This window comes from Salvelinus alpinus, chromosome 2 (assembly GCF_045679555.1).
Source record: "Salvelinus alpinus chromosome 2, SLU_Salpinus.1, whole genome shotgun sequence".
NCBI lineage: Eukaryota > Metazoa > Chordata > Actinopteri > Salmoniformes > Salmonidae > Salvelinus > Salvelinus alpinus.
In genome coordinates this window covers 10,126,523-10,152,605 of record NC_092087.1, presented here as the reverse complement: position 1 = coordinate 10,152,605, position 26,083 = coordinate 10,126,523, and the positions used below count along the sequence as shown (strand labels likewise).

General features: G+C 42.8%; 3 protein-coding genes across 12 annotated transcripts in view; 1 reads left to right on the top strand and 2 right to left on the bottom strand.

Annotated features, from left to right (window-relative positions):
• The window catches only part of soat2 (sterol O-acyltransferase 2), a 28,366-nt gene extending 25,692 nt beyond the window's left edge, over window positions 1–2,674 (top strand). For 2 of the 10 annotated variants that reach the window (XM_071366375.1, XM_071366332.1), the window contains exon 15: window positions 815–2,674. In XM_071366375.1, the coding sequence (XP_071222476.1) occupies window positions 815–865 (51 nt within the window). In that variant the 3' untranslated portion in view covers window positions 866–2,674. The remainder of the gene's footprint in view (window positions 1–814) is intronic. The other 8 variants (XR_011670719.1, XR_011670720.1, XR_011670715.1 and 5 more) reach the window with 8 other exon arrangements.
• Window positions 2,278–17,386, bottom strand: LOC139553751 (uncharacterized). The gene is made up of 5 exons (XM_071366388.1): window positions 17,226–17,386; window positions 15,521–16,418; window positions 13,277–13,469; window positions 4,260–4,588; window positions 2,278–3,307 (listed from the first exon to the last, which is right to left on the bottom strand). Exons 2-5 carry the CDS (start codon window positions 15,619–15,621, stop codon window positions 3,130–3,132), a joined length of 801 nt encoding a protein of 266 aa, XP_071222489.1. The 5' UTR covers window positions 15,622–16,418; window positions 17,226–17,386; the 3' UTR covers window positions 2,278–3,129.
• A 2,074-nt stretch (window positions 17,387–19,460) lies between these two features.
• On the bottom strand, window positions 19,461–21,517 carry LOC139553755 (uncharacterized). Its single transcript, XM_071366403.1, has 2 exons — window positions 19,786–21,517; window positions 19,461–19,564 (listed from the first exon to the last, which is right to left on the bottom strand). Exon 1 carries the CDS (start codon window positions 20,861–20,863, stop codon window positions 20,183–20,185), a length of 681 nt encoding a protein of 226 aa, XP_071222504.1. The 5' UTR covers window positions 20,864–21,517; the 3' UTR covers window positions 19,461–19,564; window positions 19,786–20,182.
• Window positions 21,518–26,083: the final 4,566 nt, after the last annotated feature.

The window sequence follows — 26,083 nt, the reverse complement described above, 5'->3', positions numbered from 1 at the left end:
CAGGATTAGAAAACACTGCAGTACTGCAGTACAAAGTTATGATAGCTCTGCAATACTGCAGTACAAAGTTATGATAGCACTGCAGTACTGCAGTACCCAGTACAAGGTTATGATAGTACTGCAATACTGCAGTACCCAGTACAAAGTTATGATAGCTCTGCAATACTGCAGTACAAAGTTATGATAGCACTGCAGTACTGCAGTACCCAGTACAAGGTTATGATAGCACTGCAGTACTGCAGTACCCAGTACAACGTTATGATAGTGTTGTTAGTCCTCGTAAAATACATTAATCTGACTGTGGCGCAAATACACAAAGTAGTCTCTCTCTGTTTCAGTTTTTCTCTGTCCTTGTCACTTTCCCACTAGTCTCAGATGCAAGCAAACACCCACACATCGTCACACACACACAAAACCCTCCCACACACACACCAACAGGCCACACGTGTTAGCGTGTGGATATGGATATCTTTTATAATTTCGAAATAAATAAACATAACTTTTTATGTCAAACGGTTTTATTTTATTTCAGTCTTCTGTCATGTATATAAAGTGTAATATTGGGATACAAACTCAAAATGTAATACATTTCAACTCTATATCTGACATGGTACAGACGTCTTCTTTTTATAAGTGTGTGAGGTGTATACTTTTCTTTCAAAGTAGATTTATTTAAAGACTACCAAGGAACACTCTGTGTAACCCGGATTTAGCCCACTGCAGTAAATTAAACCACAAAAACAGTGGCAATGTTTTCCAAACAAGTGACAATGCTTTTCTAAACGGTGTGTGTGTGTGTGATCTCTCTCAACAGGATAGCTTCTGGGAGTTGGTGACACCCCGATCCTGGTCCTGCAGCAACTAGGTCTGAACCTACGTCATTGAGTTGCCTGCTTCATCCAGGGATTGAGACATGGGCTGAGTCTCAATAGTAATCCCAGCTGTTCAACCCTCCACGTTGAACTTGGTGTCGGGGGACAAACCCAGCTTGTAAACCTTGCCTTTGATCCTTGGCTAAAACAGACGCCCTTTGAGAGTGTGATTCGTTGATAGAATCCTGTCAGGAAACAAGATCTAAAGGTGGAATATAAACAAGAGGTAGTAGTAGTAGAAAACGTGCTTACTGTTTGGATGGAACATGTATGGATGGATTGTGTATCTATGGATGTGTTTAACTATAGTAGTGGGGACCAAAGGTCCTCACAAGAATAGTAAACAAAAAAACATTTTGATCAACTAGGGATATTTTGTTAGTCCCCACAAGGTCAAATGCTATTTCTAGGGGGTTTAGGGTTAAGGTTAGAATTAGTGTTAGAATTAGGTTAGGTTTAGGGTTAAGGTTAGGTTTTTGGATTAAGGAAAGGGTAAGGGCTAAGGTTAGGGTAAGGGTAAGGGCTAAGGTTAGGGTTAGGGTAAGGGTTAGGGTTAGGGCAGTGGTGGAAAAGTACCCAATTGTCATATTTCAGTAAAAGTAAAGATACGTTAATAGAAAATGACTAAAAGTATTTTGTTTTAAATATACTTAAGTATTAAAAGTAAATGTAATTGATAAAATGTACTTAAGTATCAAAAGTAAAAGCTCCTTATATTAAACTCCTCAAACTCCTTATATTAAGCAAACCAGACAGCACCATTTTCTTGTTTTTAAAATTTACGGATAGCCAGGGGCACACTCCAACACTCAGACTTAATTTACAAACAAAACATTTGTGTTTAGTGAGTCCGTCAGATCAGAGGCAGTAGGGATGACCAGGGATGTTCTCTTGATAAGTGCGTGAATTGGACCATTTTCTTGTCCTGCTAAGCATTCAAAATGTCACGTGTACTTTTGTGTGACAAGGAAAATGTATGGAGTAAAAGGTACATTATCTTCTTTAGGAATGTAGAGAAGTAAAAGTAAAAGTTGTCAAAAATTAATAAAGTAAAGTACAAATACAAAAAATAAATTACTTAAGTAGTCCTTGAAAGTAGTTTTACTTAAGTACTTTACACCACTGGGTTAGTGTTAGCAGCTAGGGTTAAGTTTAGGGTTAAGGTTAGGGTTAGCAGCTAGGGTTAGGTTTAGGGTTAAGGTTAGGGTTAGGGTTAGCAGCTAGGGTTAGGTTTAGGGTTAAAGTTAGCAGCTAGGGTCAGGTTTAGGGTTAAGGTTAGGGTTAGGGTTAGCAGCTAGGGTTAAGTTTAGGGTTAAGGTTAGGGTTAGGGTTAGCAGCTAGGGTTAAGTTTAGGGTTAAGGTTAGGGTTAGGGTTAGCAGCTAGGGTTAGGTTTAGCAGCTAGGGTCAGGTTTAGGGTTAAGGTTAGGGGTTTGGGAAAATAGGATTTTGAATGGGACTGAATTTTGTGTCCCCACAAGGCTAGTTATACAAGACTGTGTGAACTGAAATGACATGGACAGCATTCTGCATTACCTCGGTGTCAAGACTTCCATGCCAGGGGACGCAATTCTTCACGCATTAGAATGTTCTATTGGTTAAATTCAGACATTCTCCACTGAGTTATATTGTTTTGTAAATTCAAGACAATTTGTAAATTAATGCAAAACCAAATCATATCACATTTGTAAACGTACCGCTTCAAATGTAATTTCTTTTTTTTATTACGAAACTGCATTTACAATATTTTTGTTGTTGTCTTTACACTTTATAAAGTGATCTCAATAAAAGGTGGTTATAGATATGAAGGAACAATACCATTTCACTGCAGAGAAACTCTAATCTGCACAAAACAATGACAGGAAGCCAAGAGGGAAAACAACTGACTATAGTGGTGATACAGTGATTTATTGATCTGATGGGTGAAACTTCGACTCCACATCCCTGTCCTCATCTGCTCCATCCAGAAATATCTGATTCAGCACTCCGGTCATCCTATGATAGAGCAACATCATCTACTGTATGTGTCCTGGGTCCTGGTATGTTTATTATTGGGTCTGGGTTAGGAATAATAACCGTCCTAAACCCACTGAGGTAGTCCCCAGGACCTGGGGTGAAGAGCGTTGTCTGCAATTTGACGCTGGGGCATGGTAGCATGCCTAATCTAGCCTGCGGGGTGTGCAGTGTGTTCCCCAAAAAGAAATATATCCCCTAGAGGGTAATTCTGGTTTAAATCCGTGGAACAAACAGTCCACCATCTTACCTAGCGTGCAGGGTGCGCATTGCGTTGACTCTTCCTCGGTTGACGTCCATCTCCAGCAGGCGTGGGATACAGCGGATGCTAGAGGGCCCGGCTGGGATCTTCCTGGCCAGCCACATGCAGCGCAGAGTCTTGTCTGCCTGCCACAGCGTCTTCATCTTGCCTTGTTCTTTTTCGCTATGACACACACACACACAAACACAGAGAGAGAGAGAGAGAGAGAGACAGGAAGCAGATGATTACATGGTGCTCTGTGTGGAATGTTCTGTTGACAGTGTTAGCAGCAGATACAGCAGATACAGGACTAGGTGTGTTAGTAGTTGATGTGGTTGGGGGATACAGGACTAGGTGTGTTAGTAGTTGATGTGGTTGGGGGATACAGGACTAGGTGTGTTAGTAGTTGATGTGGTTGGGGGATACAGGACTCGGTGTGTTAGTAGTTGATGTGGTTGGGGGATACAGGACTAGGTGTGTTAGTAGTTGATGTGGTTGGGGGATACAGGACTCGGTGTGTTAGTAGTTGATGTGGTTGGGGGATACAGGACTAGGTGTGTTAGTAGTTGATGTGGTTGGGGGATACAGGACTAGGTGTGTTAGTAGTTGATGTGGTTGGGGGATACAGGACTAGGTGTGTTAGTAGTTGATGTGGTTGGGGGATACAGGACTAGGTGTGTTAGTAGTTGATGTGGTTGGGGGATACAGGACTCGGTGTGTTAGTAGTTGATGTGGTTGGGGGATACAGGACTAGGTGTGTTAGTAGTTGATGTGGTTGGGGGATACAGGACTAGGTGTGTTAGTAGTTGATGTGGTTGGGGGATACAGGACTAGGTGTGTTAGTAGTTGATGTGGTTGGGGGATACAGGACTAGGTGTGTTAGTAGTTGATGTGGTTGGGGGATACAGGACTAGGTGTGTTAGTAGTTGATACAGGTGGTGGTCTTGGCACATGATGGAGAAAGTTAACTCTTAGTTTCTGCCTCATGATGTACTTGATATTTGGAGAAATTATTATTAGAGGATTCTATCTAGAGATTGAAAACTTTGAAGAAAGTTCAACTGACTTCGAGATAAAACAAAGAGTAAACAAAAGCACTGAGCTAAATGATGTGGTGTGTTTGCGTGTAGCCTACCTGTGAACACTGCTCCATGGGTATGTCTCAGGTAAAGGTGGAGGTAAGTGTACCAGGGAAGGTGGGGGATGGTGTACCAATGACGACGGGTGTGCGTGTGCAGGCGAAGCGAGGTGTGTAGGTGGGTATAGGTGTGTGGATGGTGGGGTTTGGAGTGAAGATGGGGCTAGACGTGCCAGTGACAGGGATGATGGAAGATTGGAGTTGGGACTGGGCCTCAGAGACCACTGTAGTTTGGTAGGCACCACCGTCATGATGGGATGGGGCAGCTCCTGGCTGGTGTTGCATGGAACCGGAGCGGCCAGATGCAAGTTGTAGTCCACTCTCAGCTGTTGAGATAGAGTTGCACAGAGTAATGAAGTGTAGCATAGTAGTGTAGAGTATAGCAGTGTAGGGTATAGCAGTGTGGAGTATAGTAGTGTAGAGTATAGCAGTGTAGAGTATAGTAGTGTGGAGTATAGCAGTGTAGGGTATAGTAATGTAGAGTATAGTATAGTGGAGCACAGTAGAGTGGCGCAGAGTATAGCAGTGTACAGTATAGTAGTGTGGAGTATAGTGGTGTAGAGCAGAGTGTGGTAGTGTGGAGTAACGTAGAGTATGGTAGTGTATAGCAGAGTGTGGTAGTGTGGAGTATAGTCGTGTAGAGTAGAGTAGAGTGGAGTAGTGCGGAGTAATGTTGGGTATAGTAGTGTATAGCAGAGTATAGTGGTGTATAGCAGAGTATAGTAGTGTGGAGTATAGGGGTACATAGTAGAGTATAGTAGTGTAGAGTATAGTCGTGTAGAGTAGTGTAGAGTACAGTGCAGTGTAGAGTATAGTCGTGTAGAGTAGTGTAGAGTACAGTACAGTATAGCAGTGTAGAGTATAGTTGTGTACAGCAGTGTAGAGTACAGTACAGTATATCAGTGTAGAGTATAGTATAGTAGTGTAGAGTTGAGTAGTGTAGAGTATAGTGTAGTGGTGTAGATTGCAGTATAGCAGTGTAGAGTGGTGCAGAGTATACTAGTGTAGAGTATAGCAGCGTAGAGTATAGTAGTGTGGAGTATAGCAGCGTAGAGTATAGTAGGGTGGAGTATAGCAGTGTGGAGTATAGCAGTGTAGAGTATAGTAGTGTGGAGTATAGTCATGTAGAGTATAGCAGTGTGGAGTATAGTAGTGTAGAGTATAGTAGTGTAGAGTATAGTAGTGTGGACTATAGTAGTGTGGAGTATAGTAGTGTAGAGTATAGTAGCGCAGAGTATAGTAGTGCAGAGTATAGCAGTGCGGAGTATAGTAGCGTGGAGTATAGCAGTGTGGAGGATAGCAGTGTGGAGTATAGCAGTGTGAAGTATAGTAGTGTGGAGTATAGTAGTGTAGAGTATAGTAGTGTAGAGTATAGTAGTGTAGAGTATAGTAGTGTAGAGTATAGTAGTGCGGAGTATAGTAGTGTAGAGTATAGTAGTGTAGAGTATAGTCGTGTAGAGTATAGTCGTGTAGAGTATAGTCGTGTAGAGTATAGTAGTGTAGAGTATAGTAGTGTAGAGTATAGCAGTGTAGAGTATAGTAGTGTAGAGTATAGTAGTGTAGGGTATAGTAGTGTGGAGTATAGCAGTGTGGAGTATAGTAGTGTGGAGTATAGTAGTGTAGAGTATAGCAGTGTAGAGTATAGTAGTGTAGAGTATAGCAGTGTGGAGTATAGTAGTGTAGAGTATAGCGGTGTGGAGTATAGCGGTATAGAGTATAGCAGTGTGGAGTATAGTAGTGTGGAGTATAGTAGTGTAGAGTATAGTAGTGTGGAGTATAGCAGTGTGGAGTATAGTAGTGTGGAGTATAGTAGTGTAGAGTATAGCAGTGTAGAGTATAGTAGTGTAGAGTATAGTAGTGTGGAGTATAGTAGTGTAGAGTATAGCAGTGTGACGTATATTGGTGTGGAGTATAGCGGTGTAGAGTATAGTAGTGTGGAGTATAGTAGTGTGGAGTATAGTAGTGTAGAGTATAGTAGTGTGGAGTATAGCAGTGTGGAGTATAGTAGTGTGGAGTATAGTAGTGTAGAGTATAGCGGTGTAGAGTATAGTGGTGTAGAGTATAGTAGTGTAGAGTATAGTAGTGTAGAGTATAGTGGTGTAGAGTATAGTAGTGTAGAGTATAGTAGTGTAGAGTATAGCAGTGTGGAGTATAGTAGTGTGGAGTATAGTAGTGTAGTGTATAGTAGTGTGGAGTATAGTAGTGTAGAGTATAGTAGTGTAGAGTATAGTAGTGTAGAGTATAGTATAGTAGTGTAGAGTATAGTAGTGTGGAGTATAGTAGTGTAGAGTATAGTAGTGTAGAGTATAGTAGTGTGGAGTATAGCAGTGTGGAGTATAGCAGTGTGGAGTATAGTAGTGTAGAGCAATGTGGAGTATATTGGTGCAGAGTGGTGTTGAGGAAAGAGTAGTAGTATGGAGTATAGTAGTGTAGAGTGTAGTCATGTGGGGTATAGCAGAGTACTGTGGGGTACAGTATAGCAGTGTTGAGTAGTGTGGAGTACAGTATAGCAGTGTAGAGTACAGTATAGCAATGTAGAGTAGTGTAGAGTATAGTAGTAAAGAGTATATCAGTGTAGAGTATAGCAGTGTAGAGTATATTAGAGTAGAGTAAAGTAGAGTGGTGTGGGGTATACAGTGGGGAGAACAAGTATTTGATACACTGCCGATTTTGCAGGTTTTCCTACTTACAAAGCATGTAGAGGTCTGTCATTTTTATCATAGGTACACTTCAACTGTGAGAGACGGAATCTAAAACAAAAATCCAGAAAATCACATTGTATGATTTTTAAGTAATTAATTTGCATTTTATTGCATGACATAAGTATTTGATCCCCTACCAACCAGTAAGAATTCCGGCTCTCACAGACCTGTTAGTTTTTCTTTAAGAAGCCCTCCTGTTCTCCACTCATTACCTGTATTAACTGCACCTGTTTGAACTCGTTACCTGTATAAAAGACACCTGTCCACACACTCAATCAAACAGACTCCAACCTCTCCACAATGGCCAAGACCAGAGAGCTGTGTAAGGACATCAGGGATAAATTGTAGACCTGTACAAGGCTGGGATGGGCTACAGGACAATAGCCAAGCAGCTTGGTGAGAAGGCAACAACTGTTGGCACAATTATTAGAAAATGGAAGAAGTTCAAGATGACGGTCAATCACCCTCGGTCTGGGGCTCCATGCAAGATCTCACCTCGTGGGGCATCAATGATCATGAGGAATGTGAGGGATCAGCCCAGAACTACACGGCAGGACCTGGTCAATGACCTGAAGAGAGCTGGGACCACAGTCTCAAAGAAAACCATTAGTAACACACTACGCCGTCATGGATTAAAATCCTGCAGCGCACGCAAGGTCCCCCTGCTCAAGCCAGCGCATGTCCAGGCCCGTCTGAAGTTTGCCAATGACCATCTGGATGATCCAGAGGAGGAATGGGAGAAGGTCATGTGGTCTGATGAAACAAAAATAGAGCTTTTTGCTCTAAACTCCACTCGCCGTGTTTGGAGGAATAGAAGGATGAGTACAACCCCAAGAACACCATCCCAACCGTGAAGCATGGAGGTGGAAACATCATTCTTTGGGGATGCTTTTCTGCAAAGGGGACAGGACGACTGCACCGTATTGAAGGGAGGATGGATGGGGCCATGTATCGCGAGATCTTGACCAACAACCTCCTCCCTCAGTAAGAGCATTGAAGATGGGTCGTGGCTGGGTCTTTCAGCATGACAACGACCCGAAACACACAGCCAGGGCAACTAAGGAGTGGCTCCGTAAGAAGCATCTCAAGGTCCTGGAGTGGCCTAGCCAGTCTCCAGACCTGAACCCAATAGAAAATCTTTGGAGGGAGCCGAAAGTCCGTATTGCCCAGCGACAGCCCCGAAACCTGAAGGATCTGGAGAAGGTCTGTATGGAGGAGTGGGCCAAAATCCCTGCTGCAGTGTGTGCAAACCTGGTCAAGAACTACAGGAAACGTATGATCTCTGTAATTGCAAACAAAGGTTTCTGTACCAAATATTCAGTTCTGCTTTTCTGATGTATCAAATACTTATGTCATGCAATAAAATGCAAATTAATTAATTAAAAATCATACAATGTGATTTTCTGGATTTTTGTTTTAGATTCCTTCTCTCACAGTTGAAGTGTACCTATGATAAAAATTACAGACCTCTACATGCTTTGTAAGTAGGAAAACCTGCAAAATTGTCAGTGTATCAAATACTTGTTCTCCCCACTGTAGTTGAGTACAGTAGTGTAGAGTATAGAGTACAGCGGAGTATAGTAGTGTGGAGTATAGTAGTGTAGAGTATATTAATGCAGAGTAGTGTTGAGTAGTGTATAGTAGTATAGTAGTGTGGAGTATAGTAGTGTGGAGTATAGTAGTGTAGAGTATATTAATGCAGAGTAGTGTTGAGTAGTGTATAGTAGTGTGGAGTATAGTAGTGTAGAGTATATTAATGCAGAGTAGTGTTGAGTAGTGTATAGTAGTATAGTAGTGTGGAGTATAGTGGTATAGAGTATATTAATGCAGAGTAGTGTTGAGTAGTGTATAGTAGTGTGGAGTATAGTGGTATAGAGTATATTAATGCAGAGTAGTGTTGAGTAGTGTATAGTAGTATAGTAGTGTGGAGTATAGTGGTATAGAGTATATTAATGCAGAGTAGTGTTGAGTAGTGTATAGTAGTATAGTAGTGTGGAGTATAGTCATGTAGAGTATAGCAGTGTGGAGTATAGTAGTGTAGAGTATAGTAGTGTAGAGTATAGTAGTGTGGACTATAGTAGTGTGGAGTATAGTAGTGTAGAGTATAGTAGCGCAGAGTATAGTAGTGCAGAGTATAGCAGTGCGGAGTATAGTAGCGTGGAGTATAGTAGTGTGGAGGATAGCAGTGTGGAGTATAGCAGTGTGAAGTATAGTAGTGTGGAGTATAGTAGTGTAGAGTATAGTAGTGTAGAGTATAGTAGTGTAGAGTATAGTAGTGTAGAGTATAGTAGTGCGGAGTATAGTAGTGTAGAGTATAGTAGTGTAGAGTACAGTCGTGTAGAGTATAGTCGTGTAGAGTATAGTAGTGTAGAGTATAGTAGTGTAGAGTATAGCAGTGTAGAGTATAGTAGTGTAGAGTATAGTAGTGTAGGGTATAGTAGTGTGGAGTATAGCAGTGTGGAGTATAGTAGTGTGGAGTATAGTAGTGTAGAGTATAGCAGTGTAGAGTATAGTAGTGTAGAGTATAGCAGTGTGGAGTATAGTAGTGTAGAGTATAGCGGTGTGGAGTATAGCGGTATAGAGTATAGCAGTGTGGAGTATAGTAGTGTGGAGTATAGTAGTGTAGAGTATAGTAGTGTGGAGTATAGCAGTGTGGAGTATAGTAGTGTGGAGTATAGTAGTGTAGAGTATAGCAGTGTAGAGTATAGTAGTGTAGAGTATAGTAGTGTAGAGTATAGCAGTGTGACGTATATTGGTGTGGAGTATAGCGGTGTAGAGTATAGTAGTGTGGAGTATAGTAGTGTGGAGTATAGTAGTGTAGAGTATAGTAGTGTGGAGTATAGCAGTGTGGAGTATAGTAGTGTGGAGTATAGTAGTGTAGTGTATAGCAGTGTGGAGTATAGTAGTGTAGAGTATAGCGGTGTAGAGTATAGTGGTGTAGAGTATAGTAGTGTAGAGTATAGTAGTGTAGAGTATAGTGGTGTAGAGTATAGTAGTGTAGAGTATAGTAGTGTAGAGTATAGCAGTGTGGAGTATAGTAGTGTGGAGTATAGTAGTGTAGTGTATAGTAGTGTGGAGTATAGTAGTGTAGAGTATAGTAGTGTAGAGTATAGTAGTGTAGAGTATAGTATAGTAGTGTAGAGTATAGTAGTGTGGAGTATAGTAGTGTAGAGTATAGTAGTGTAGAGTATAGTAGTGTGGAGTATAGCAGTGTGGAGTATAGCAGTGTGGAGTATAGTAGTGTAGAGCAATGTGGAGTATATTGGTGCAGAGTGGTGTTGAGGAAAGAGTAGTAGTATGGAGTATAGTAGTGTAGAGTGTAGTCATGTGGGGTATAGCAGAGTACTGTGGGGTACAGTATAGCAGTGTTGAGTAGTGTGGAGTACAGTATAGCAGTGTAGAGTACAGTATAGCAATGTAGTGTAGAGTATAGTAGTAAAGAGTATATCAGTGTAGAGTATAGCAGTGTAGAGTATATTAGAGTAGAGTAAAGTAGAGTGGTGTGGGGTATACAGTGGGGAGAACAAGTATTTGATACACTGCCGATTTTGCAGGTTTTCCTACTTACAAAGCATGTAGAGGTCTGTCATTTTTATCATAGGTACACTTCAACTGTGAGAGACGGAATCTAAAACAAAAATCCAGAAAATCACATTGTATGATTTTTAAGTAATTAATTTGCATTTTATTGCATGACATAAGTATTTGATCCCCTACCAACCAGTAAGAATTCCGGCTCTCACAGACCTGTTAGTTTTTCTTTAAGAAGCCCTCCTGTTCTCCACTCATTACCTGTATTAACTGCACCTGTTTGAACTCGTTACCTGTATAAAAGACACCTGTCCACACACTCAATCAAACAGACTCCAACCTCTCCACAATGGCCAAGACCAGAGAGCTGTGTAAGGACATCAGGGATAAATTGTAGACCTGTACAAGGCTGGGATGGGCTACAGGACAATAGCCAAGCAGCTTGGTGAGAAGGCAACAACTGTTGGCACAATTATTAGAAAATGGAAGAAGTTCAAGATGACGGTCAATCACCCTCGGTCTGGGGCTCCATGCAAGATCTCACCTCGTGGGGCATCAATGATCATGAGGAATGTGAGGGATCAGCCCAGAACTACACGGCAGGACCTGGTCAATGACCTGAAGGGAGCTGGGACCACAGTCTCAAAGAAAACCATTAGTAACACACTACGCCGTCATGGATTAAAATCCTGCAGCGCACGCAAGGTCCCCCTGCTCAAGCCAGCGCATGTCCAGGCCCGTCTGAAGTTTGCCAATGACCATCTGGATGATCCAGAGGAGGAATGGGAGAAGGTCATGTGGTCTGATGAAACAAAAATAGAGCTTTTTGCTCTAAACTCCACTCGCCGTGTTTGGAGGAATAGAAGGATGAGTACAACCCCAAGAACACCATCCCAACCGTGAAGCATGGAGGTGGAAACATCATTCTTTGGGGATGCTTTTCTGCAAAGGGGACAGGACGACTGCACCGTATTGAAGGGAGGATGGATGGGGCCATGTATCGCGAGATCTTGACCAACAACCTCCTCCCTCAGTAAGAGCATTGAAGATGGGTCGTGGCTGGGTCTTTCAGCATGACAACGACCCGAAACACACAGCCAGGGCAACTAAGGAGTGGCTCCGTAAGAAGCATCTCAAGGTCCTGGAGTGGCCTAGCCAGTCTCCAGACCTGAACCCAATAGAAAATCTTTGGAGGGAGCCGAAAGTCCGTATTGCCCAGCGACAGCCCCGAAACCTGAAGGATCTGGAGAAGGTCTGTATGGAGGAGTGGGCCAAAATCCCTGCTGCAGTGTGTGCAAACCTGGTCAAGAACTACAGGAAACGTATGATCTCTGTAATTGCAAACAAAGGTTTCTGTACCAAATATTCAGTTCTGCTTTTCTGATGTATCAAATACTTATGTCATGCAATAAAATGCAAATTAATTAATTAAAAATCATACAATGTGATTTTCTGGATTTTTGTTTTAGATTCCTTCTCTCACAGTTGAAGTGTACCTATGATAAAAATTACAGACCTCTACATGCTTTGTAAGTAGGAAAACCTGCAAAATTGTCAGTGTATCAAATACTTGTTCTCCCCACTGTAGTTGAGTACAGTAGTGTAGAGTATAGAGTACAGCGGAGTATAGTAGTGTGGAGTATAGTAGTGTAGAGTATATTAATGCAGAGTAGTGTTGAGTAGTGTATAGTAGTATAGTAGTGTGGAGTATAGTAGTGTGGAGTATAGTAGTGTAGAGTATATTAATGCAGAGTAGTGTTGAGTAGTGTATAGTAGTGTGGAGTATAGTAGTGTAGAGTATATTAATGCAGAGTAGTGTTGAGTAGTGTATAGTAGTATAGTAGTGTGGAGTATAGTGGTATAGAGTATATTAATGCAGAGTAGTGTTGAGTAGTGTATAGTAGTGTGGAGTATAGTGGTATAGAGTATATTAATGCAGAGTAGTGTTGAGTAGTGTATAGTAGTATAGTAGTGTGGAGTATAGTGGTATAGAGTATATTAATGCAGAGTAGTGTTGAGTAGTGTATAGTAGTATAGTAGTGTGGAGTATAGTAGTGTAGTGTAGAGTATATTAATGCAGAGTAGTGTTGAGTAGTGTATAGTAGTGTGGAGTATAGTGTTGTGGAGTATAGTAGTGTAGAGCATAGTAGTGTATAGTATAGTAGTGTATAGCAGTGGATGGAATAGTAGAGTAGTGTAGAGTACAGTAGAGTAGAGTATAGTAGTGTGGAGTATAGTAGTGTATAGCAGTGGATGGAATAGTAGAGTAGTGTAGAGTACAGTAGTGTAGAACATAGTAGTGTATAGTATAGTAGTGTATAGCAGTGGATGGAATAGTAGAGTAGTGTAGAGTACAGTAGAGTAGAGTATAGTAGTGTGGAGTAGAGTAGTGTAGAGCATAGTAGTGTAGAGTATAGTAGTGTAGAGCAGTGGATGGAATAGTAGAGTAGTGTAGAGTACAGTAGAGTAGAGTATAGTAGTGTGGAGTAGAGTAGTGTAGGGTATAGCAGAATGGTAGTGTAGAGTATAGTAACGTGGAGTATAGTGGTGTAGAGTATAGCGGTGTGGGCTATAGTATAGTATAGTAGAGTAGTGTGGTGTAGAGTTGTGTATAGTAGTGTAGTGTACAGTAGTGTAGAGTATAGTTGTGTATAGTAGTGTAGAGTAGTGTAGTGTAGTGTAGAGTAGAGTGAAGTACACAAAAACATGTTCCCTCCTAAAAATTCCTATTTATATTTCTGGATTAACGTCTACCCCTCAACCACATTGAGTCCTCCTTACCTGACTGAAGAGGTAGAGCATGTGTGCCAGGCATCTGGTCCGTGTCAGTTCAATGGAAGTTTGCTTCTCAGACCACTGCCTCGTCATAGTAGATTGGTGCACGTCCAGTCTTTGTAGGGACTTGTACAAGTCCTTGGCCGCCTGTCCATCGTTCATGTCACGCGCCAAGAGCAGTCTAGCATTCAGATTGTTTCTGTTTTGTAATAAAAAATAATTTGTAGTTATCGTTTAGATTTGACCAATTTCAAACAAGTATCATAGTTCAATACAACAACATGATTTTGTTTTCATGAGTTTGGCCTTATTTATATTACATCATATTGGATGACTCATTCATATTCCATACACTCAGTTCAATGTAACAGCGATAGGTTTAGGCTACTACATGATACAAACATGTGCCCTATACCCATCACGAGGTTGCTACAACCTAGCCTATGAATGAAAGTTTACAACTTGGTGCAAAAAAGGTTGAGAGAAAAAAATTGAGGTGACAGACAGTGATACATGGACAGACAGTGACACATTCAATACCACCTTGCACACTCTTGAGTGCATCTAGCTGATCTAGGCTGTAATCATTAGTCCAACAGTCGCAATCGAGAGTTTCTATTGGACAAATTCAGGTACATTTATCCCCGTTTCATTCTGTTTGCTTCCGTTTAAGAAATGTTTTTCAACAGAATCGGCGTAATGAATACACCCCTGATCACGCATAAACACAGTTCACTTTCATAGCAGCCACGTTGTATTCCTTCTAGCATCTATGCACTCTCCTCCTCTCACCTTTTCCCTTCGCTTTTGGACTTCAATGAACAACACAAAGCTGTATGTGACCAGGCGAAAAAACCTTTCCAAGCTAAACCATGCCATAACCGCTACATACAGCCTACATCGTTGTCACCATATTAGCTAAAGTAATGTCCTAGTCAACATAGCTAATCGAACTAATGCGTTAGTAAACCCACTACAATCATGCAGTAAAGTTACAGTGTATAGTCAGTAAGTAGTTACAACGGCGGTCTCCGGTGGCAATAAATTAGTAATACCAAAAGCTTACCTTGACTTGGAAGAGTTCCAGTGTTGTGTTGGAAAGTCATAGCCAGCTAGCTAACATAGCATCCCTCTGTTTGAGCAGGGTGTTTGAGTAGGCTAAACTAGCTAGCTGCATTTGCTAGCTAAGTGAAACTGGAGAAAAAATGACAATCTCTCTCTATCTCTCTCTTGCTTCTCCTTCATTTTGTAAGAAATTAATTTGTTGAAAACTGTTCAACTATTGTCTTTCTCTCTCGTTGAGTCAACTACTCACCACATTTTATGCACTGCAGTGCTAGCTAGCTGTAGCTTATGCTTTCAGTACTAGATTCATTATCTGATCGTTTGATTGGGTGGAAGACATGTCAGTTCATGCTGCAAGAGCTCTGATAGTAATTATGACAACTTCCGGAGGACATCCTCCAACCTATGTAAATCTATAGAAGGTGGTGAGAACCATGAGCCTCCTCTGTTTTTTACTGAAGTCAATGTACCCAGAGGAGGACAGAAACTAGCTGTACTCTGGCTACACCATGGTGCTACCCTACAGAGTGCTGTTGAGGCTACTGTAGACCTCCGTTGCAAAATAGTGTGTTTTAATCAATTATTTGTTGACGTGATTATATTTAGTTACGTTCTATCTAAAAATGATAACTTTTTAAATGTTTTACTAATGTTTTACACTGAGGAGGATGGTCCTCCCCTTCCTCCTCTGAGGAGCCTCCACTGCACTACAACTACCTAGAGGCCATTTTAGGACCAAACTATGTTAAAGCCAGACAGGTACTAAATCAGCCAGCAAACCAGTCAACCAGACAGCCAGCCAGCCAACCAACCAACCGACTAGCCACCCATCCATCATCCATCAATCCACCCACCCAGCCAGACAACCAACCAGCCAGCCAACCAGACAACCAACCAACCAACCGACTAGCCACCCATCCATCATCCATCAATCCACCCAGCCAGCCAGTCAACCAGACAACCAACCAGACAACCGACCGACTAGCCACCCATCCATCATCCATCAATCCACCCAGCCAGACAACCAACCAGCCAGCCAACCAGACAACCAACCAACCAACCGACTAGCCACCCATCCATCATCCATCAATCCACCCAGCCAGCCAGCCAACCAGCCAGCCACCCACCCACCCACCCACCCAGCCAGCCACCCACCCAGCCAGCCAGCCAGCCAGCCTATAGTACCTGACGTGCTGCAGAGCCTTGTGCCTTATGAACCTCCTGATAAGACAGAGTAGTCTGTTCTCCACACTGCTAAGTGTCTGGATGATTATGTCCTTCACCATGCGGTAGAGCTGTGGGGAGATATGCCTGTTCACCACAGCCTGGTGGAGCAGCTTCAAGTTGCACCTGTAGGAAGTGAACCCTTCAATCAATCCATCAATCAATCCTTCAATCAATCAATCCATCAATCAATTAGTCAATCAATCATTTATTTTATAAAGCCCTTTTTACATCAGCAGTTGTCACAAAGTGCTGTACAGTTACCCGGCCTAAACCCCGGTAAACCCTAGAACAAGTAGAAACAGAAGCAGAAGCACAGTGACCAGGAAGAACTCCCTAGATGGAAGGAACCTAGGAAGAAACCTAGAGAGGCAAAGTAAAACGTCTTGCAGCGTTAAATCAAAAACCAAAAGCGTTAAATCAAGCAACAAGTTTAACTATATGAACCACCTATTGACATTATACTCACCACTGATCAACTGTCCTGACATGATCCCCTCTTGAACCTTGATCTGAGTACAGATCCCTGGGTCTCCTTCGTCCACAATGTGCCTCACACACTATTCACTTTATAGTGCACTACTTTTGACCAGGGCCCTATGGGTAATGTCCTATATAGGGAATAGAAAAGGTGCCCTTTGCGATGCAGACATTACCTCTGGGATTCCACGTGGAAGATGTGGTTCACTCCCACCATGCGAGTCTTCATCAACTTGTCCGCCTCCAACGTCATGTCTGAGCTGTAGCGTTCCACATGGTCTGTCCACGACCTGGACTCGGCCATCTTCACGGGGATTCGTTTCTGGGTCTTCTGCACGAGGATGGAACGTCTCCTGGTTCTCCTCTGCTTCTCTACCACCTGAGGAGATGTTTACTTACAACACATTCTCTTTTACACCTGAAGAGATGTAATGTGTTATGTTATATGTATGACAGGTATGCCTGTAACCAAATTGCCCTGTGGGACATTAAAGTATTCATTAATTAATTTGTTCGTTCATTCACCTTCATTCATTCGTTCAATTGTTTGTTCGTTCGTTCATTCATTCATTCGTTCATTCATTCATTCATTCATTCGTTCATTCGTTCATTCATTCATTCATGCATTCATTGTATTTGTTCATATGAGGACCACAATGGAAATAACCCTCCGGGCATTGTTGTGTTTTTATCCTCAATCAGCCTACTACTTTTAATTCTCGTAAAACTTCAATTAATAGCCCAGGGCTTATATTTGCTTCAATCACTGAACACAACAGGCACTTCTTAGAGACAGGCTTCTATTTCCTTAACACACATAGCTTTTCCTCAATAAAATGTTGAAACGCTAGTTGATTAGCTAATTTACCTCATGGTGATGTCACCATGGAAGGCAAAAACTTTGTTCCACCAAAACAGGCTGATATTTCAGGCGGTCTTTTCAAACAGCTCTTACACTAAAAGGGCATTATCATAATTTTTCACAATTTCACAGTATTATTCCATTCTCATAGTGTGGAAATATATTTAAAACATAGGAAAATCTAGTTTTTGACTGCACTGGGCCTTTAACAACCCTTACCTGCCTTCACTTCGCCTGTAAACGTTTAAAAGGGACAGGCGGCTACTTGAGACTGTGTTCAATTGAAGTTTTACGGTATCTAATAAATTCAATCAATTAATTCACCTCAACCTCCTCCAGCTCCTCCTCTGATTCCTCGGGGGAGAGAATGGGGAGGTGGACCTGATGGGGGCGTTGTGTTTCCTCTGGACCTCTGGTCTCAGGCTTCCCCTGGTTCACCTTCCTATGCATCTCCACCAGGTTCTCCAGGGTCAGACGCAATTTGCAAACCTAGCAATGAATAAACAAAATGTATTTTATAAAGTCCTTTTTTTACATCAGCAGTCGTCACAAAGTCTTCTACAATAACCCTGTCTAGAGCACAAACAGAAAGTAAAAGGCAAGTCAAGTGAATTTATGACATTTGTATTTATTAGAATACATATTAAATAGGAATATGTTTCGTAAAAACTCTCAAGACTGACAACGAAACAATAAAAACAAACACAAGACAAGTCAGTGTAAATACATACCAAAACTATAGGCTACCTAGGCTAAAAGCACGAGGAATATACATACAGTTGAAGTCGGAAGTTTACATACACCTTAGCCAAATACATTTAAACTCAGTTTTTCACAATTCCTGACATTTAATCCCAGTAAATATTCCCTGTTTTAGGTCAGTTAGGATCACCACTTTATTTTAAGAATGTAAAATGTCAGAATAATAGTAGAGAGAATGATTTCTTTCAGCTTTTATTTATTTCATCACATTCCCAGTGGGTCAGAAGTTTACATACACCCAATTAGTATTTGGTAGCATTGCCTTTAAATTGTTTAACTTGGGTCAAACGTTTCGGGTAGCCTTCCACAAGCTTCCCACAATAAGTTGGGTGAATTTTGGCCCATTCTTCCTGACAGAGCTGGTGTAACTGAGTCAGGTTTCTAGGCCTCCTTGCTCGCACACGCGTTTTCAGTGCTGCCCACACATTTTCTATGGGATTGAGGTCAAGGCTTTGTGATGGCCACTCCAATACCTTGACTTTGTTGTCCTTAAGCCATTTTGCCACAACTTTGGAAGTATGATTGGGGTCATTGTCCATTTGGAAGACCCATTTGTGACCAAGCTTTAACTTCCTGGCTGATGTCTTGAGATGTTGCTTCAATATATCCACATAATTTTCCTCCCTCATGATGCCATCTATTTTGTGAAGTGCACCAGTCCCTCCTGCAGCAAAGCACCCCCACAACATGATGCTGCCAACCCCGTGCTTCACGGTTGGGATGGTGTTCTTCGGCTTGCAAGCCTCACCCTTTTTCCTCCAAACACAGTTCTATTTTTGTTTCATCAGACCAGAGGACATTTCTCCAAAAACGTAAGAGCTTTGTACCCATGTGCAGTTGCAAACCGTAGTCTGGCTTTTTTATGGCAGTTTTGGAGCAGTGGCTTCTTCCTTGCTGAGCGGCCTTTCAGGTTATGTCGATAAAGGACTCGTTTTATTATGGATATAGATACTTTTGTACCTGTTTCCTCCAGCATCTTCACAAGATCCTTTGCTGTTGTTCTGGGATTGATTTGCACTTTTAACACCAAAGTACGTTCATCTCTAGGAGGCAGAACGCGTCTCCTTCCTGAACGGTATGACGGCTGCGTGGTCCCATGGTGTTTATACTTGCGTACTATTGTTTGAACGTGGCACCTTCAGGCGTTTGGAAATTGCTCCCAAGGATGAACCAGACTTGTGGAGGTCTACAATTCTTTTTCTGAGGTCTTGGATGATTTCTTTTGATTTTCCCATGATGTCAAGCAAAGAGGCACTGAGTTTGAAGGTTGGCCTTGAAATACATCCACAGGTACACCTCCAATTGACTAAAATAATGTAAATTAGTCTATCAGACGCTTCTAAAGCCATGACATCATTTTCTGGAATTTTCCAAGCTGTTTAAAGGCACAGTCAACTTAGTGTATATAAACTTCTGACCCACTGGAATTGTGATACAGTGAATTAATCTGTCTGTAAACAATTGTTGAAAAAATTACTTGTGTCATGCACAAAGTAGATGTCCTAACCATCCTAACCAACTTGCCAAAACTCTAGTTTGTTAACAAGACATTTGTGGAGTGGTTGAAAAACGAGTTTTAATGGCTCCAACCTAAGTGTATGTAAACTTCAGACTTCCACTGTACATGCCTATATAAAGTGCTTTCAGTAAAGTGCTATAGTTACGGAGAGTGCGTTCCAAATGGCACCCTATTCTCTATATAGTGCACTAGTTCCCTATGTAGTTACACAGGGCTCGGGTCAAAAGTAGTGCACTATATAGGGAACATGGTGCGATTTGGAATGAAAAATAAATAAAGACCTGCTTCTTGCCCATCTCGTTGAGGTTCTTGAACTGGTCCATGATGATGTTCAGGGAGTGGCGACGACTCTTTCCCTTGAGGTTTGCCAAAGTCTTCTTACCTAACGAGGACCACCATTGGAGTACAACAATACATACATAAACAATCATCAAGAATTAAAAACACAATCAATTCCAACAACTTATTTCCATGTAAGTTGTTAGAATTCGTTGTGTTATTAATTCTTGATGATTTGTAATGTATGTATTGTTGTACTCCAATGGCTGAGGCAATGTATTCATTCATTCATTCATTCATTCATCCATCTATCTATCCATTCACCTTCCAAGTCAAAGAGCGCTTGTATGTTGGCTCCCACATCCTTCACCGTGCGATCCTGGTTCTGTATCTCATTGCTGATCTCCTTCAGCATGTCTCCTGGGGTTTTCTGGGTTGAGTCCCAGAACGCTGATTCGTCCAGTTTGTTGTCGTTGTCCATGAGCGGCACGTCTATGATGTCATCGTCAAACTTCCCCTGGAGGGAAATCACCACAAGTGAGAGAATGTCAGTGGGACAAAGGCCCCTAAACTGCAGTAAGAATCAAATAAAGGCAGAATGTCGGCTAGTATGATGCAGGAAACTTCACCCAACACCTAGTGACCTCATCAAGATATTCAGATCTCTTCATTCAGATCGCGTCATGGCTAAGGTGTTGGGTTGACATTCGCTGGCCCGGGGCTACCACCCCATATTTGTTACAATATGCTGATATGCTCCTACCTGTAGCTGCGTGATCATGTCGTTAAAAGAGTCTCTGATGGACCTCTGTAGATCGCAGTACAGCTTGATGATATCAGCTGCCTTGGCTTTTCTGCTGGCGGCATCCATCCCTTCTAGCAGCTCACCCTCTTTCCCCTTGTCCTTGTCACCAGAAATTGACACCACACATTGCTCAGACTTCTGGATGGCCTCCAGAAGATCCATGCTCTTCCTCTCCACCTGCTCGATGATGTCTTCTGGATCCACTGAGATGTCTTCCAGAGACTCCACTTCTTCCACTTCTTCGCCAACATGCTGGCCTGGCTCCGGCTTTGGTTTCGGCCTCCGTTTGGGGTACTTAACCTTGGGGGTTGGTTGCGGAACCAGCTGATTGTTGAGCACTGGTGCTCCCTGTACGTTTTTTGAGGGAGCAACGACCACTACCTGCTGTTTCGGCAATGGATGTTTCGGGATCTCCTGCATCTGTTGGATCTGGAACAGTAGAATATCGTTCTGCTCCTTGACTGACGAAAGCTCATCCTCCATCTTGGTCATCTTGATATGACTGTCTCCCACTTGGATCTTTATCTGGGCCAGCTCGAAGCGACAGTCCATAGACTGCAGCTCCTCCACCTGTGCCAGAAGCTTCCTGGCTTCCATGGTGCGCTCCTGGAATGCTTGGTTAAGGTTCTGCAGCCCTACCTGATCATAACGAACCGTATGTGTATACCATTTAGGCTTTAATTCAACGTGACTTACAGTACAGGGAGTGCATACATTCAAAATTGAGGCCGGGTTTCAATCAAAAGCGTATCATTGACAAGTGCAATGCACTTTTGACGATGCACATTCAAATGGCAATTGCCCAGACGGAGATCACATTCATGGTAAACTCTGCAGCGTTAGGCTCAAACTTAAATAAGTCAAGTGCAGTACACTAGTGGACAAAGTGCCTTTGATTGAATACTGGTCCTCAGCAGAACTGTCTGGTGTGTGACCTACTGTTACTGTCTGGTGTGTGACCTACTGTTACTGTCTGGTGTGTGATCTACTGTTACTGTCTGGTGTGTGATCTACTGTTACTGTCTGGTGTGTGACCTACCGTTACGAACTTAAAGGCCAGATTCATTGCCTTGTTGCAGCCTAGTGACTTGGCTACGTCTAAGAGCATGAAGGAAAGCTCCGTGGCAGACTTGGTGGCCAGGTTGACGTCCGCTAGAAATACGTCTGCAGCAGGGGGCTGGAGCTCCTGGATTCGTTTGATGGTCCGTGCATCCACCTTCTGCTCCCTCCACCAGTGCCACACACCCTTATTCAGAGCTGAAAATACACACTGTAGCTCACCATTTGGAGCATACAATCTCCTCAGCCAGAATGCAGGCCTTCTATTCTTCACAGAACGTTCACTGGAGAACATTCAGTCATACTACTAAAGTATTCACCCAGAACATAGGCCTTCTATCATCACAGAACGTTCACTGGAGAACATTCAGTCATACTGCTAAAGTATTCACCCAGACCATAGGCCTTTTATCATCACAGAACGTTCACTGGAGAACAATCCACATATCACATATCCTGAGGCTGCATTTATTGTAGCTGGGGATTGTAACAAAGCAAATTTAAGGAAAAGGCTTGAGAAATTCTTTCAACATATTGATTGTTGTACTCGCGCTGCTAAAACCCTCAACCATTGCTTTACTACCTTCCAGAATGCATATAAGGCCCTCCCCTCCATTTGGCAAATCAGACCACGATTCCATCTTGCTCCTCCCCTCCTATAGGCAGAAACTCAAACAGGAAGCACCCGTGGTGAGGACTATTCAACTCTGGTCTGACCAATCGGAATGCACTCTTCAAGATTGTTTTGATCAAGCAGACTGGGATATGTTCAGAGTAGCTTCAGAAAATAATATTGACACATATACCGATACGGTGAATGAGTTTATCAGGAAGTGCATAGGAGATGTTGTACCCACTGTGACTATTAACACCTACCCCAACAAGAAACCGTGGATAGATGGGAGCATTGTTGCAAAACTGAAAGCGCGAACCACCACATTTAACCAGGGCAAGAAAACTGGGAATATAGAAGAATACAAACAGTGGAGTTATTCCTTCCGCAAAGCAATCAAGCAGGCTAAACGTCGGTATAGGGACAAAGTTGAGTCCCAGTTCAATGGCTCAGACACGAGACGTATGCTGCAGGGTCTACAGACAATCACGGATTATAAAAACGAAAACCAGCCACGTTGCGGACACCGACCTCTTGCTTCCGGAAAGGCTGAACACCTTCTTCGCTCGCTTTGATAATATCAAGTTTATTTTATATAGCCCTTCGTACATCAGCTAATATCTCGAAGTGCTGTACAGAAACCCAGCCTAAAACCCCAAACAGCAAGCAATGCAGGTGTAGAAGCACGTGCCACCGTGCACGTAATACAGTGCCACCGACGCGGCCCGCTATCAAGGACTGCGGGCTCTCCTTCTCCGTGGGCGACGTGAGTAAGACATTTAAGCCTGTTAACCCTCGCAGGGCTGCCGGCCCAGATGGTATCCCTAGCCGCGTCCTCAGAGCTTGCGCATACCAGCTGGCTGGTGTGTTCAAAGATATATTCAATCTCTCCCTATCCCAATCTGTTGTCCTCACATGCTTCAAGATGGCCACCATTGTCCCTGTACCTAAGAAAGCTAAGGTAATTGAACTAAATGACTATCGCCCCCCGTAGCACTCACTTCTGTCATCATGAAGTGCTTTGAGAGACTAGTCAAGGATAATTTCACCTCCACCTTACCTGCCACCCTAGACCCACTTCAATTTGCTTACCGTCCCAATAGTTCCACAGACGATGCAATCGCCACCACTCTGCACACTGCTCTGTCTCATCTGGACAAGAGGCATACCTAAGTAAGAATGCTGTTCATTGACTACAGCTCAGTATTCAACACCATAGTTCCCTCCAAGCTCATCATCAAGCTCGAGGCCCTGGGTCTGAGCCCCACCCTGTGCAACTGGGTCCTGGACTTCCTGACGGGTCGCCCCCATGTGGTGAAGGTAGGAAACAACACCTCCTCTTCGCTGATCCTCAACACTGGGGCCCCACAAGGGTGCATGCTCAGCCCCCTCCTGTACTCCCTGTTCACCCATGACCGCGTGGCCAAGCACGCCTCCCAGTCAATCATCAAGTTTGCAGACAACACAACAGTAGTAGGCTTGATTACAAACAACGATGAGATAGCCTACAGGAAGGAGGTGAGGGCTCTGGGAGTGTGGTGCCAGGAAAATAACCTCTCAGTCAACATCAACAAAACTAAGGAGATGATCGTGGACTTCAGGAAACAGCAGAGGGAGCACCCCCTTATCCACATCAATAGGACCGCAGTGGAGAAGGTGGAGAGTTCCTCTGCGTACACATCACTGACAAACTGAAATGGTCCACCCACACAGACAACGTGGTAAAGAAGACACAACAGCGCCTCTTCAACCTCAGGAGGCTTAAGAAATGTGGCTTACACCTAAAACCCTCACAAACTTTTACAGATGCACAATTGAGAGCATCCTGTCGGGCTCTATCACCGCCTGGTACGGCAACTGCACCGACCACAACTGCAAAGTTCTCCAGAGGGTGGTGGGGTCTGCACAACGCATTACTGGGAGCAAACTTCCCACCCTCCTTGACATCTACAGCACTCGATGTCACAGGAAGGCCAAAAAGGTCATCAAGGACATCAACCACCCGAGCCACTGCCTGTTCACCCCGCTATCATCCTGAAGGTGAGGTCAGTACAGGTGCATCAAAGCTGGGATCGAGAGACTGAAAAACAGCTTCTATCTCAAGGCCATCAGACTGCTAAACAGCCATCACTAGCACATCAGAGGCAGCTGTCTACAGACATAGAATAGGAATCACCGGCCACTTTTAGAATTGGATCACCAACCACTTTAATAATGTTCCATATCTAGCATTACTCATCTCATTTGTATAAACTGCACTCCACGCTATTCTACGGTATCTTAGTCACTTTTAAATTGTCTTTACGTATTGCATCCCCCATTTCATATGTATATACTGCCTTCTATTCTATAGTACACCACAGACTGTTAAACAGCCATCTCCAGCACATCAGGGGCGGCTGCCTATAGACATAGATTAGGAATCACCGGCCACTTTAAAGAAATGAAACACTAGCCACTTTAATAATGTCTCCGTATCTTGCATTACTCATCTCATATGTGTAAACTGTACCCTATACTATTCTATGGAATCTTAGTCACTTTTTTTGTTTGTAAATATTGCATCACCCATCTCATATGTACAGTTGAAGTCTGAAGTTTACATACACTTAGGTTGGAGTTATTAAAAGTGGTTTTTCAACCACTCCACAAATTTCTTGTTAACAAACTATAGTTTTGGCAAGTCGGTTAAGACATCTACTTTGTGCATGACACAAGTATAAAAAAAATGTTCCAACAATTGTTGACAGACAATTATTTCACTTATAATTCACTGTATCACAATTCCAGTGGGTCAGAAGTCTACATACGCTAAGTTGACTGTGCCTTTAAACAGCTTGGAAAATTCCAGAAAAGGATGTCATGGCTTTAGAAGCTTCTGATAATTAACACTTTAGAAGCTTCTGGCTAATTGACATCATTTGAGTCAATTGGAGGTGTACCTGTGGATGTATTTCAAGGCCTACCTTCAAACTCAGTGCCTCTTTGCTTGACATCATGGGAAAATCAAAAGAAATCAGCCAAGACCTCAGGAAAGAATTGTAGACCTCCACAAGCCTGGTTCATCCTTGGGAGCAATTTCCAAACGCCTGAAGATACCACGTTTATCTGTACAAACAATAGTACACAAGTATAAACACCATGGGACCACGCAGCCATCATACCGCTCAGGAAGGAGACGCGTTCTGTCTCCCAGAGATGAACGTACTTTGGTGCGAAAAGTGCAAATCAATCCCAGAACAACAGCAAAGGACCTTGTGAAGATGCTGGAAGAAACAGGTACAAAGTATCTATATCCACAGTAAAACGAGTCCTATATCGACATAACCTGAAAGGCCGCTCAGCAAGGAAGGAGCCACTGCTCCAAAACTGCCATAAGAAAGCCAGACTACAGTTTGCAACTGCACATGGGGACAAAGATCGTACTTTTTGGAGAAATGTCCTCTCGTCTGATGAAACAAAAATATAACTGTTTGGCCATAATGACCATCGTTATGTTGGGAGGAAAAAGGGTGAGGCTTGCAAGCCGAAGAACACCATCCGAACCATGAAGCACGGGGGTGGCAGCATCATGTTGTGAGGGTGCTTTGCTGCAGGAGGGACTGGTGCACTTCACAAAATAGATGGCATCATGAGGGAGGAAAATTATGTGGATGTACTGAAGCAACATCTCAAGACATCAGTCAGGAAGTTAAAGCTTGGTCACAAATGGGTCTTCCAAATGGACAATGACCCCAAGCATACTTCCAAAGTTGTGGCAAAATGGCTTAAGGACAACAAAGTCAAGGTATTGGAGTGGCCATCACAAAGCCTTGACCTCAATCCCATAGAAAATTTGTGGGCAGAACTGAAAACACGTGTGTGAGCAAGGAGCCCTACACACCTGACTCCGTTACACCAGCTCTGTCAGGAGGAATGGGCCAAAATTCACCCAACTTAGTGTGGGAAGCTTGTGGAAGGCTACCCAAAACGTTTGACCCAGGTTCAACAATTTAAAGGCAATGCTACCAAATACTAATTGAGTGTATGTAAACTTCTGACTCACTGAGAATGTGATGAAATAAATCATTCTCTCTACTATTATTCTGACATTTCACATTCTTAAAATAAAGTGGTGATCCTAACTGACCTAAAACAGGGAATTT